The sequence below is a fragment of the Microchirus variegatus genome (assembly GCF_963457635.1).
Source record: "Microchirus variegatus genome assembly, chromosome: 8".
In the NCBI taxonomy this organism is placed as follows: domain Eukaryota; kingdom Metazoa; phylum Chordata; class Actinopteri; order Pleuronectiformes; family Soleidae; genus Microchirus; species Microchirus variegatus.
In genome coordinates this window covers 7008273-7023454 of record NC_139809.1, presented here as the reverse complement: position 1 = coordinate 7023454, position 15182 = coordinate 7008273, and the positions used below count along the sequence as shown (strand labels likewise).

Genomic DNA, 15182 nt, shown 5'->3' with positions numbered 1-15182 from the left:
ATAGAAGTGAAGAACTGAGGATACAAATTGCATTATTGATATGACTCGTAAGAGAATGTTAAAATACAATATTCACAGCTGACGATGGATCGTAAATATAGAAATAATCGGAGTAGAATCGTTACAATATTTATCTTTGCTACTAGGAAAAAGTGCTCACATCTAGGCTGGGAAAAGTAAATGAATGAATAACCTGCAGAAAATGCTGAGACAGCAAATAGTTTCATCCCATTATTTCCTCCCTCTCCCTCTCTCTCTCCCTCTGTGTGTGTGTGTGTGTGTGTGTGTGTGTGTGTGTGTGTGAGATAGAGGCAGCAGCAACAACAGCAGCAGATGCACTGTAGAGCAGCAATGGTCAAGTCAGCGAGAACCGCAGTGGAGCCGCACTGAGGCAGAGCAGCCAACCAGCCCCCTCATATCTGGGGACGTCTCCGACAATCTAAGGGGTGTGGGAAGCTGAGGAGTGGAAAATTTCCCCCTGAACCTGAATGCCTGCTCTGTCAGACTAACTGACATCCCAACACAACTCCTTCTCCTCCTCTTCCTCCTCCTCCTCATCTTCCAACTCCTCCTCCCAAACATGACTGTGGTCGCAGGAGACAACATGGACGAGACCTCAGCTGTCCCCGGCCATCCTCAGGACCCCTACCCTCCAGACCACAATGACCACGAATGTTGCGAGAGAGTGGTCATCAACATAGCGGGCCTACGGTTCGAGACACAGTTGAAAACTCTTTCCCAGTTTCCAGAGACTTTGCTAGGCAACCCCAAAAAGCGCATGCGGTACTTTGACCCTCTGAGAAACGAGTACTTCTTTGACAGAAACCGCCCCAGCTTTGACGCCATCCTCTACTACTACCAGTCAGGCGGTCGGCTGAGAAGACCAGTGAACGTCCCGTTGGATATGTTCTCAGAAGAAATCAAATTCTACGAGCTCGGAGTGGACGCCATGGAGAGGTTTCGGGAGGACGAGGGTTTCATCCGGGAGGAGGAGCGCCCTTTGCCGGAGAAGGAGTTCCAGCGTCAGATTTGGCTCCTCTTTGAGCACCCAGAAAGCTCAGGCACCGCCAGAGGGATTGCTATTGTGTCTGTGATGGTGATCCTGATTTCAATAGTCATATTTTGTTTAGAAACTTTACCACAGTTGAAAGAGGACCCAACGCCTCGAATTGTGGGGAATATAACTATTTATATCAAGCCAAACATCCTCACTGACCCCTTCTTCCTCATTGAGACACTCTGTATAATCTGGTTCTCCTTTGAGTTGATAGTCCGTTTTCTGGCATGCCCAAGTAAACCGGCCTTCTTCAAGAATATGATGAACATGATCGACATTGTGGCCATTATCCCTTACTTCATTACACTTGGCACAGAGCTGGCAGAAGACCCAGACCAAGAGAGCGTGGGGGAGCAGGCAACATCTCTGGCCATACTCAGGGTTATCCGTCTGGTCAGAGTATTTAGGATCTTCAAGCTGTCACGTCACTCTAAAGGACTTCAGATTTTGGGGCAGACCCTCAAAGCCAGCATGCGAGAGCTGGGATTGCTGATCTTCTTTCTGTTCATTGGAGTCATCTTGTTCTCTAGCGCTGTATACTTTGCCGAGGCGGAGGAGCAAGGATCCTACTTTGGAAGCATCCCGGATGCATTTTGGTGGGCTGTTGTGTCTATGACAACTGTGGGCTACGGGGACATGGTTCCAGTCACAATAGGAGGCAAGATCGTGGGATCTCTGTGCGCCATCGCTGGAGTGTTGACAATTGCACTCCCAGTGCCCGTCATTGTGTCCAACTTCAACTACTTCTACCACAGGGAGACTGAGGGAGAAGAGCAGGCCCAGCTGCTTAACGTCAGCAATCCCCCCTCTGAAACCAACTCAAGCCGCCGTAGTTCATCCACCGTCAGCAAGTCTGAGTACATGGAGATTGATGGAGACATAAACAATAGCATCGATAACTTTAGGGAGGCAAACCTCAGAACTGGCAATTGCACTATAGCCAACCAAAACTGTGTAAATAAAAGCAAGCTGCTTACAGATGTTTAGACACTAGTTAGGAACTTTGGAAACTCTATGGGACTGTCATGTGGAGTAGACCATCAGTTAGGAATGCTTCATTTACCTCCTCAAAGCACTCTATGGCATTAGGCCTACAACTATCCTCAGCTATATAAGGAAAGGAAACAGAAAAAAAGCAAAACAAAAGTTGTTAGAGTGTATGACAGGTAGTTAGAATAATTAATTCTTCAGATCCTACAAATATATAGGTATATCAAAAAGAAACCATTGATTACTGCGCTTATACAATGCTCCCTGGAGGATGCAGAGCACACATTGTCCCATCAGACAACAGCGTGATGATTAAAAACCATATGCATGGAGTACAGATAACATTTCAGCAAGTTGCACAATGCACCAGAAACGCCTGCAGAGACGTGCAAGCATCTGCAGTCAAGTGGTAAGCACCAAGAAGTGAAATACCCTCGCCCCCCAAACCCCACCCCACACCACCCTCTTTCTTCTCTTCCGACAAAAGGATCAACTATTCAGCAAAGCACCTTATAGGAGGAAGACTGATCTCTCTTGTTTGGATGTAAACAGATGGTGATCTACTTGCTTCACGAACATCCGCAATGCTGCTGTTTTTCCGGCAGTTGCTGTAATTGTGATATCACCAAGTGATTCAATGCCATGCCCTTTAGACGCAACACAGCACAATGATAAAGTGAGCTTCACACGAGCATGATTAGAGACTTTCCATTTTGATATTGGCATGCTTGAGACATATCTCTCACATAATGGAAAGGATCTTGTTTTGGATACCTGCCTCCATCCAAACCCTTCTCATCTGTTTTCATACTGAGTGCACTGGATGAGTTTTTAATTTGAAATGCTAACCATTTAGAAGTATAGAAACTGAATGTTAAATCTTAAGGGAACAGTTACATAAATGAGATCATAGCATGAAAAAAAGTAACCTGCATTATGGTCTCCTGACTAAGGTACTTTTGTAACCTGGTATATTTAATGCATGACATGAGTATACAGCTTGTTGCAATTCAGGCACTGAATTCAGTGCCCTATACCGTCAGGGAAACTAAGGAAATCAAAATTCTGGACGTTTCTGAATTGCGATCAAATATATTCAAACCCAACATGAGGATGCAGAGTTTCTAATTTAAAAAGTAGACAAAGAAAATAAATAGATATTATCAAAAATGCATATAATCATAATAAGCACCAATTACAGTATTACATCGATAGTGCAGTGCATGGACCTTCGACGACGAAGGAAAATTATTAGTCATGCTTCCATCTCCATGTCAAATTTTAGTAAATTTTTGTTTTGGACCACAACTCGGAAAAAAAACATACAAAAAAAACAAGATCATGACCAAATTTCAATTCATATCACTGGAAATTATTCTGACATTAGTTGCTAGTGCCTTTATCCCCTTCACCAACAGGACCAGTGAAAGTGCCTCTGTGTACAAAGGTATTGTCGAGGTTGAGCAGAGCTGGTTTTACCTTCTGTTTGCGTTTTCAACACACTGTTGGTCACAAAGAGAAGCAAGGTTGACGTTTAAAAAAAAAAAGAAGAAAAAAAAAGACGAACATAGTAAAAAACAACAACAGACAGATGATCCATGGCTGTCACGCACAACCCACTTTCCATGCACTTAATTATGCCCTTATGCAGCAATGTATTGTACTTTGCATTTTTACAAATCATATTCAAAAAAAGGGAATATCACTCTGATTTCAGCGTATTTTCTTTTATGTCTGTTTGGGTTCTGTGCACCATGCATCCTTTCAGGGTCTCTACCTCAGTGAGGTCATTGCAAACTTGCTGTAGAGTTGCAAGCTTCAATGCAGGGCTTCCTATACCATAATGCAAAATGGAACCTTAAGTGTAAACAGCAGTCATGCAATATTGAATGTGAGAGTCCCAAAGCATCGCCTTTACACAAGCACTTAGGACAAATAGTGTACCAGACTCCTGCTCCTTTTGTTCACTTAAAGCTACGCACAATCAGAACATTCATTTATAGATAGAGTTTATAGAGATTGTGTGACTCTCCTAGCAGGATGAGATTGACTGTTTTATACTTACTTTCTTTGAAATAGTGGTATATGAGGATGCTGTTGTTGACGGTGTGTTTCAAACATGTGTGTGGGAGAAGAGCAGAGATTGTTCGATGTAGTTGTTAAATCCAAAGTGCAGCCCCACATTTTTTTATTTTTTTTTGCACAATCATTTTTTTGTTTGCGTTTCTTTTTGCCGTTTTGAAACCTTTTCTTTATTCACTGACTGTGCTTGCTCGTACGTACTCGCACGTCGTGGGTTGTTTCTCAGTAAACAACTGCAGACAGACAGACTGACCAGGGCAAACTGAAAGGACTACTTGAAAAAACCTCCACCTATATGTTACATCAGTCCACACTGTGCTCAGATCAAATGATAGAAAGACTGTACGATTGTGTGCTTTTCTTTTTTCCTGACAAGGTCCTGTAAAAAAAAACACATCTCTGCTGCAATGCTACTTGACTGTCATCGTTGTTTCTGTTGGTGCAGCGGCTAACGTTTATGGTGCTAGTGCAGGACTATTACGGTTGTCTTGTTACCATCATGTTACCTGAAGCTGAAGCCTACAGTAATTGCTTTTTTTGTTTGTTTGTTTCATTCTATGGCTCTTTTTCGTTGGTTAGTTTTGAGCATTGTTTGCTCATTTATTTGGAGCAGATCTTTGTACTGTATTGCAGAAGGGTGTCTGCCTCAGGCGAGGTAAATATTCCAGAGCCTTGCTAGATGTCAGGAATTTATCATGAGAGCAAAAAAAAAGAAAGAAAAAAGGATATTTGACGTCTTATAAATAAATGCAGCTGCCGGGAGATTTGGTCACAAGTTTCTTGGCCGACTAGTGCGTGAAATTTGGTGTAACGTGTCGTGCATGCTGCAGCTCCACACGAGGTGAAGAAAATACCCCTCACATTAGCGGCGCTGTTGCTTCCCTAGCTGTGAGGGCATGTATGGATGGTGCTATGCATTCAGTTACCCCAAAAGAAACGTGCACTCGTAACAGCAATAGAATAACAGAATAACCTGTTTCTTAGATGCTTTTTTTTTTTTGTAATGAAACTAGTTATCAATAGAAAAAAACAAAATTACTTTGAATGTCAGAGGAACTGTGATCACTTGACCAGACACAACAGGGCTGTTTATGCCCTCTGTTCTGTGATTTTACGAGGTCAGCGGTGTTAAAACGTAGGGAGAAACTACAAAAATAGCAATCTTTAAATATTTTAAATTCCAAATATAGGCTTTGTAATAGTGGCAGTTTCCCCGTGAAGCAGCCAGGTCAGAAGTAAGTTGTTTTGCAGTTCCCAAAAAAAAAAAAAAAAAAAAAAAAAAACGTCCCAGAGGAACAGCCCATAATGCACTTAGAGAAAAAAAAATCTATGACCAGTTAAAAGTCAGAGAAGGTGCCTAAATTGTTTTTACATATTCATTTATTTCAGCTTAGTATAAGATGTTACGCTTCTGCAAACGACAAGCAAGAAGATTAAAAAAACAACAACAACAAGATGCTAATATTATAAAACTAGGAAAAACATAATATTTTATGAAACTAAATACAGTAGCTCCAGGAAGATTAAGAAAAGTAACCACTATATTCTGCAAATATGTGTGATAAACAATTTTAACGTGTGTATTTTTATTTTTTTCCTGTTTTTTGGGTGGCACTGAGACATTGATTGATTTAGGAAGAACATGCCATATAGTGGAATATCAAAGAGCGTATATTGTTCCACTGGTAAGCCATGATAATGAAAACTACTGTGTAACGGTCACATTGTTATAAAAAAAATCAATTATATGGATAATAAGTGTGCTAAAAACATATCCTTTTGGTTTCAAAAGGGGGGAGGGGGGGAATACAGGAATCATTTGCACACCATGTTCCCATTTTTTCCCATCTCCACTGCTGAATTTACTGCTACGATGTATCTCTACAGAAAACCTACTGATCGCAGAAAACTGCATGGTCGATGGAAGACTGCATGAGCTTTGCCTTTCAAACTGTGGATCAACCATACAGCAGTTGCATCATTTCAAAAAAAGAAACCCTTGCTTTCATCGGCATCAAGGCTTTGTGTAAAAAAAAAAGAAGAAGAAAAAAAGGCCCTGTTCAGACGTTGTTGTGAGACGTTTCCACTGCTGGATTTTCTTTAACAAAAAAACAAAAAAAAAAGCACCTTAGCGCTGACCTCATCTCTGAGACGACGTCGGGTATCTGAGCCGTACTCGACGCGTGTGGATGTTCAGGTTGTGCTTGGCTCTGAATGTGAGCGAGGACATTAAAGGGCTAGTTTCTCAAACTCTGTCTCTATGTTCGGACTGACGCGCTGGTTCAAGTGACTTTTCGCCCATTCTTAACTCAGTCTAGACTCTAGTGATAGCGTGGCGTGAGAAACATGCCTGTTCTGTCTAAACGGGGGCCTGTGCCGCACACCCTCGTCTGTACCACACTGGGTTTTGAAGGCATTCTTGTTTGCTGAAGGTGTTGATACTGGACTGCTTTCTGTCTGTAACTCACTTGCCAAAGGTGACTATCCATGAGAAGATCTGGTTTGTGTCGTTTTTCGATTTGTGATGGTTGAGTTTGACTTTTCTTTGGTCAGAAATGCACATTTGACTGCTAGCAGGGATGTTACGGAGAAAAACTGCAAAAGGACTGTTGACCTCTTCCGCTCCTCCTTTCATCCACAAGCAAACCAAACTCTGATTGTGTTTATTAATCCAGTCGTCATTGTCATGTTATGTTTACTGAGGATTATGCTACAAATGTGTTGATGATGACAAAAGGCATGGTCTGTGATCTATGCAAGGGTTATTTATGTTTTCTTTTCTTATATCACTTATGATTTCATCTTACATTAACTTCAATAAATTTTTAAGGATCTGCTGGTGTATGCTCATTTTGGCTTGGGACGGGGAATTAAAAAAAAAAAAAAAAAAAAAATCATCTTGTACACTAAGCTGTCAGGAGTGTTTCTGTGCCACCAGAACAGGAGAAATGTGCTGCTGTATGCAGTGTAACAGGACTGGATGTCTCAATCTGAATGTGTCTACCTCTGTACTACCCTCTCGCTTAAGCCATTAGCAGTGATTCATGGGGCTAAGGTAATGGTTCCACACTAATCCTCTATCCCAGGAGAGGCCCGCTTACCTCTGTCATTCCCTGTGAGTTGTTACGCACCTCAGAGGCCTGTGGAGCTCCCATCACTCTCTCTAACCCCACCTTCATTCACATGGACATGTGTGGAACCCTCAGAGTCACTCCAAGGTGGTGTTTGCACTCGCCGAGTCGCATATGGTCACGTTTCTCAAGCTGCAACTAACAATTCATTAAAATAGATTATGGTGCTGATTATTTCAGAGCTGTAAAAATGAACAAAGTTGAGAAAACAAAGTTTATTTGAGCCTAACTCAAGACAAACTTGAACGTTGTACTACCTAACCATTCTAGGTTTCGTTCTAATAATAATAATAATAATAATAACACAACCTCTGTCCATCTTCACGCAAGAACCAGACTACCAGCCACCAGATTCATTACTCATCAGATTTGACCGTCATTGTTTACATTCTTAAACACAAGGATCATACATCTGAATGCGAGAATCCGTCTCAAACAGCACAACAACAACAGAAAACGTCATATTTGTGAGACCACTAAGCATTGATATGGTAGATATTTCATATAAGATGCACCTATATTAGATTTTTTTCTGTCTGGAGCCTAAAAATATGTCCCCAAAATGAAAAGGTTCACAGTCTTAGCTCAGGTCTCCTTCAGTCACTGATGTTTGACCCATTCAGTCCAATACAGGAACAAAACACATGTAAAATACAGCTACAAGCTGTCCCACCATGGGGAAGATGTTTTTAAAGGATAGGTCAGTGTCATCCAATCATATATATATATATATATTAACCTGTCTTATAAAACCTCAGAAAGAAGAGTTGTTTTTATTCAAAATCATCCTGAACAAATAAATCCAATCATTGCTAAGAAAATCAGGCAAAGACACTGAAACAATTATGTTAGTTTTGGGGGAAAATTATGAAAATTTCACAGCAGAGGCACCAAGAAAAACTCTGTCCATCGCGGTCTCTGTCTGTGTGTCTGAAGCTCAGATGTGTGTTTGCCGTACGGTGACCTTAACAGAAGTGAGCGTCTCTTCCTCCCTGTCCTCTACACTGCCCTCAGGAAATGCAGCACTTCTCACTCTGCAGGCAGCAGCAGCAGCAAGGGTGGGGTGAGCTGGCGCCGGTCCCACTATTCTTCAACACATTCTCTCTCTCTCTCTCTGGTTGTCTTTGTCTTTCACTCTCTCCCTCTCCTGAGTGCTATAAAGCTCCACTGGACTGTAGCAGCACAGAGCATCACTGTACAGGAGAGGAGCTCAGTCATAGTAGAGGAGATCACACCTGCTTTTATTAGATTTCTCTGCCTGCAATTCACCCACACACACACACACACACACACACACACACACACACACACACACACACACACACACACACACACACACACACACACACACACACACACACACACACACACACACACACACACACACACACACACACACACACACACACACACACCTGACAAATAACAGTGGACGTGCTAATGAGGACTTTTTCTACCAATGGCCTTTTATCTGTATGTAATATGTACACATTGCATAAATCAATATTAAACAACACAGCGTAGCCTCAGCTAAACAAATCCCCCTCCAGATTAGATGGACCCTAAACATAAGAATATAACATAAGAAGCTCTGGACACACTGGATTCATCACAGTCAATGTTGCGGATATTTGTCCCAATCTCCCTCTCAATGGGTCTTTCACCTGTTTAAACAAAGGTTAAATAAATAAGTAAATAAGTAAATAAATAAATAGGAAAGCTTGAGATGTCTCCACTGAGTTTGATTAAACTACACTTTCCCTATTTGTGCTAATGAAGGAACCAGTCATCCAGTGTAATGATGAAGGAAAAATAAATGCATTATCAAACTCTCAATTACTCTCACGCTTATGGTTGGTAAATCTATTTATTTGCATTGTTTTAATTGACAATATATCATTAGTCAATTAATGATCGGTTTACAAAAAATTTATGGCAACCGCTCTGTTATTGTGGCTAATTTATAAGGTATAAAAGGAATTTTTTTAAACTCAAAAGTGCGGGAAAATACGTAAACATTTAATGGTGCTCCGTCATTTCACGTTTATCTTTCGTCTTTTGTTATTTATGGGACTGGTCAAGAACAGAATATCAGTGGATTTATCTTTAAACTGATTGACGTATAACCTGGCGTATAATCCACACTATTTGATATTTGACAGAAGTGTCAGGTTGTGAATCCGCCTCAACTTGCAAATGAGTAACATGTAACTAAATCTGTGGTTTTTAAGCCACTGTGCTGGTAATCCCTGATCAGCATGTTGAACTAATTGAGGCGCTGTCGGTCAGTGGTTCAGTAGGGCTTCAGTGGGCTTAAACCCCTCCTCTTCCTCATCTTACTCCTCCTCTACCCACATAAATACATGTCTCCATGTATGAAACACCAACCTACAACAAATATGCTTTTATCAAGGGAGGATGTAAATGTTCTGAATGTGAATGTGCTGTTTTCAGTCTCACTCAAACACACACACACACACACACACACACACACTGTATAGATATATATGCAGGAAAAGAACGGCTGATTTCCTGAGTCAGGTTCCTGGCTCACTTGATAGTCTCAGATCGATTGTTTTGGAGATACGTACACAGTCATCCCATATCCCGTGTACAAAAAAATGCTATACTTTCCTGTCGTCGTCATCCAAAAAAAGTTTTTCAAGGGCCTTTTCTTTCACTGTGGCCCCCGGTCGGACCGTGCATCCAAAGTATCGTATGATTATCCTATATCAAATCACAAGCGTCCTCTGCTTTAATCACCCATTGTGCACAGTGCACAACAGGAATCCAAGATTGCACGGACATTCTTGTGCACAGCGCGTCCAAACAGCCTCATATCATGTCAGTTCACATTAACAATGTGCAAAATAGCTTCCACAGCATTATTGGATCTACCATGCAAGAAGTAAAGCCCTTGGGCCTGACACCACCACCACCACACCCCACCCCCAGGTCCAAGCCCACCAGTTCATTTCTTATCCCCAATCCCGGAGGCCCTCACTTTCGCTCTGTCTCTCTCTCTCTCTGGCCCACTTCCTCTTTGCATTACCTCCATCAGGCCAAGCTGCTGACACACTTGTTTAATAATTAAGGACGCGTCCATAATTTCCTCGTCCTTGTGGAAGTCCACAAATGGTCTCTGTGAATCTCAGGCCGGTTAAATGTACCTCTTTACCTCAGGCCACTGACAGCGCTTACATCACTGCTGCGATACAGAAGAGACAACACAGTCCAGCGAAGGTGGCAGTGATCTGATCAGAAGGAACGAGTTCATCATGAATTAAACATTGATCTTTTATGCAGCAGTTTATTGAATTTCCACTGACGTAAAAAATACATTATTATCATCTCGCCATGTGGAGCCTATTGTCGCGTACAAGGAAGACGACTGACTGTCAACAAACATCTGTTAAATCCCACCATCAACTGATACAGATCTATAGAGTGGTCACTCCATCTATTCACCCACCAACTTTTAAAAAGCAGCTTTAATATTACCTTTATTTCCCCAAACATCTAAAGCTAAAATGGTCTATTCTGACGTATAAATAAAACAGAAAATACAGTAACCGTTCACTATGTTGTCTCATGCTCATGTGACACTTATAATTTGAGGATGTCAGCATAATAAACTTAGTTAATTACGCTCTTAGAAATAAGGGTTCCAAAAGGGCTACAAGGGCTGAGGTTCTACCCTGGAACCATTTGCTTCTTTCCCCAAAGAAAGGGTTTTTCAAGGGTTCTTGGTTCCAGTAAGAACCATTTTGATCCAGAGAGAGAACCCTTTAAACACCCTTTCCTGAATAAAGGGTTTAAAAGGGTTCCTGGTGGAACCCTGATAAAAAAGTTTCTACTTGGAGCCAAAAAGGGTTCTCCAATGAGGACAAGCCGAAGAACCTTATATGGTTCTACTTACCACTTCTAAGAGTTTCTAAGAGTGTAGTTCTTAGTCTTTAAGTGTTTAGTGAAAAATCCCACTGGGACAAAATGAACAAATGAAACTGCGATGATCCCCATAGTAACCCAAACCCTGTCTCCATAGAGCTAACCCTGCTCCTGTTATAGATCCTGAGCTAATGAAACACGACATACAGTAAAATCAGGTGAGTGTACACTAAAAAGAATACAGTTATTTTATCTTCGATTTCCTCCTCCAAAGGAAAAACATTTCTCACTTAAATTCTACACAATGGACAATTAAGGCTACAGTTACATTGTGAGCTCATTAACATGTAATCTAGTCTAAAATGTAATGTTAAAATAATAATGTGTTCTTACTTTAGTTGTATATGTATGTTAGCAAGCTAAATAAGTAACTTTAAACACAAAGTGTAGGGTAAAACTAGATGACTAACACTAAAAGATGAAATGTATGTAAAAGTTATTATAAATTGTCCTGTACCAATACAGCAATACATCAAATAGCTGTTGTGATATTTCAGTCTAGACCAAAGACGACGACCACGACCAAAAGAATCTCATCTTATCGTTTGATTCTGAGATTTAAACTGAAAAACTATAGCCTGTTATCACCGCTCTCAGTCTGTAGCTACACGTCCTTGCGGTATGAGCCAGTGTGGGTCTCAGCTTACATGCTCCTGCTGCTCAGTGTGCTTTGACCAAGGGAAAATAATGTGCAAAACTTAACATCGACGAAATCAGGTGCCGTGACCTTCCCGCCTCAGATTACATCAGCGCACCGTGCTGAAGAAGGCTGGAAAACACAAAACCACAGAAGGACATCACCACCGTCGAGTTTGAGGGACCAGCTGAGATGCACACAACCTGAGTGTGAACCATTAGCTCACTGTGATGCTGCAATCAGCTATTTAGTTGGAGACAAGCAGTTATCTTTTAAAGTTTGTTTTTTTGCTGTGCAACATCTGGGTACCTCATGATACATGGTCCACGATACGAATAATCGCGATATAGGGATTCTGTGATAATCAATACATTGCAAGATAATCATATAGCGATACATCGCAATATCGTATTAATGCAACTGGCCATAAAATCCTCCTAATATGTCACAGAGACTCAGGAATAATGTTCATATAACAAACTGAACTCACCAACAACAACAGTACAGCTAAAATATTTGCATTAAAAAAATATTTTGCAGACTACAAATCATGTTTATGTTTTGAAATCATGTTTTGGCATGTGGCGCCACCTACCGCCGTCTACCAATCATTGCAGTCAGTAGAGTCTCAGCTGCCGAGCAACCACGGGTTGCCAGTTACGTCGGAAAACGAAACCTAAAAGACCTCGGTATTTTGAATTTGAATGTAGTAACCGTTTTTGGCCACATTCTTACATATGGCACCTTTAAAAGTGCAGGTTTTCTAGATTTATTCACAACATGGAGAACAAAGTGCATAAAGTCTATGTATTGAACGTGGATGGAGCATCTCTTAACGTAGCTTTCTCCGCCATTGTCATTGAAGCTCTCGGTCTGCTTTAAAAGTCCAGTGTGGAACAACTAGTAACATCCTCTTCCCCATCTTCCTCCTCCTCTACCCACATAAATGTCTCCATGTATGAAACACCAACCTACAACAAATATGCTTTTATCAAGGGAGGATGTAAATGTTCTCAATGTGAATGTGCTGTTTTCAGTCTCACTCAAACACACACACACACTGTATAGATATATATGCAGGAAAAGAACGGCTGATTTCCTGAGTCAGGTTCAACACCAAGTGCTGAAGGAATCTACCGTGGCCTTCACATACCAGAATATGAACAGTCACAACTCGCTCCACTCCTCCACTCTCCACCCTGCGTCCTTCCTCTCTTTTGTCGGTTAATGTGTCAGGTTTATGTGGGCGTACGAAGTCGCTCTTCTTTGTTGAAGTAAAAAAAAAAAAAAAAATGCATCTCAGTTCAGGCTGCTGTGGAAACACAGGCGAGTGCAAGGTGGCAGCCTCTGTATTAAGATTTTTATTTTATTTTAAAGTAATTCTGGACTTTACACTCTAACTAATTACACAATGAAAAAACATAGCAGATTTAGAGTAGCAGGTGGGGAGGACAAAAGGGAAGACATCTCTCCCTCGAGGTCGTGGAAGAGGAAACAGAGACAGTGTTTACATAAACCACTGACCGTGTCCACATTGCACTACATACAGACCCCGACACAGCAGAGCCATTACAAACTGTATGATGATGAAGGAGCATGTCAGTTTTGTTGGTCAGGACACATTAACTGGAACGCTGCTGGAATTTACAGTAAAGGCTTGTGTGGGTCAGTAGAGTGCACACTGTAAAAAATGTCCACTTCATTCAGAACACTATTTTTCTTTTTTTAGAGTGCGCAAAGAGCATCAATAAGGTAAAATAATAACTATTATCTTTTGTGTATTTTTCTTTATTTGTTCTTGTTTCATAACTTAGCCACTTGCCTCAAGAAAATTAAAGTAAAACCCTGCAAAAATGTGACATTTTATCACCTCCATCTCCACCGTTTTCAATGTTCTAATCAGGATTACAACCAAAAATTATTGCCTTTTATTTCAGACATTCACTTTTTCAATACAAACTTTAGAAAATGAAAAAGATAATGTCTTTGTCTGCACAACAAATAATAAATATATAAACTGAAATACATAAAAAAATCTCTTATTGCAGTGGTCAGAAGCAGAGGACGGGAGTAATGGCTACAAAACATTACAGATTTGTTTTTATCCAACTAAATGATCTGTTATGCAACATTCTGCTAGCCTAGAAATCTAGACGCCCCTAGCGGCAGCACATGTTATTTGGCTGGTGGGGCATCTTGATGTGGGTCTGGCTCGTCAGGCTAACATTCTGCCTCAGAAGGAACAAAAATGAGTATATTTACAGGGCAGCAGAGTCAGATATGCTAGACCATATTTATTATAAATAGGCTACGCTCCAATTATGTTGTTTGCCATGTTCATGAGACAAGCACGTGTGACCTAGAGTAAGTAAGAAAGGACAGGATATTTTACTGTTATTATACAACCGAAAACTGCACAACGAAATAACCAGGTCAGTGTGACAATGGACCGACCTGACTGGATGTGTCCAACATTCACACGTGTTTTGATGGTGGGAGGAAATTGGGAGAGCCTGGAGGAAACCCACGCAGACACAGGGGGGGGAGAACACGCACAGAAAGGTAAGCAACATCAACATCTAACCACTAAAACCACTACGCAGGTCACCATGAAAGGTCAGGATGTTTACATCGTGATGATTACGAGTTCACAAGTTCCAGCGGCAGACGCGGCGAGTAACAAGCCGACTCCTGAGCCATAGTGGCAGAAAGTTATTCATAGCGTTCAGCTGTTTGTGCAGTTCTTCAGCTAAAACAGCTCCTCTCCATTGCTTTTGTTTTGGTGTGACATGACTGTGACAACTAGTGGCACATCAGCGCATTGACTGAGAAGTCAAATCGGCTGTAGTTTTAATAAACTTGTCAAAACTGTCATTTTTTGCAGTGCAGCAGAGAGAGAGAGCCTGTCAGGCACTGACAAATGGAGAGAGTGCTTTCTGCTGGGAGCATTCCCTGCAGGTTTCCCCTGCTGGCAGCCAGAGAGCCAGGGCCAGAAAACCAGAAGAACATACATGCATAATATCCTGCATACATCTACATTCAGTGCTTTCTCCTATCAAGCATCTATCAAACCTGTTCACAAGGCCGCAGGCGTCGCTGTCAGGAGCGACTTGAGTTTGGGATGTTTTTGTCTTGTTAAGTGTTTTTTGCCCAGAGACAAAGTGGCACGTAGACTCACAGAGCCAGGGTTCAAACATCCAACCGAAAGGTTTGGAACACGACCCACGCTACCACTCAACAGCCCCCTCTGTGCTTCACAGCTCTCCGTTAAAGGGATACTTCAGTTTGTTCGATGAGTGGTTGCATGAGGAAATGACACATTGGCACTATGTGCGTC

General features: G+C 41.4%; 1 protein-coding gene across 1 annotated transcript; it reads left to right on the top strand.

Moving 5' to 3' along the window:
• Window positions 1-580: 580 nt before the first annotated feature.
• LOC310930356 (potassium voltage-gated channel subfamily A member 1-like) lies at window positions 581-2044 on the top strand (the record flags this gene model as incomplete). Its single annotated transcript, XM_083893315.1, has 1 exon — window positions 581-2044. The coding sequence occupies one exon, from the start codon at window positions 581-583 to the stop codon at window positions 2042-2044; it is 1464 nt and encodes a 487-aa protein (XP_083749441.1).
• Window positions 2045-15182: the final 13138 nt, after the last annotated feature.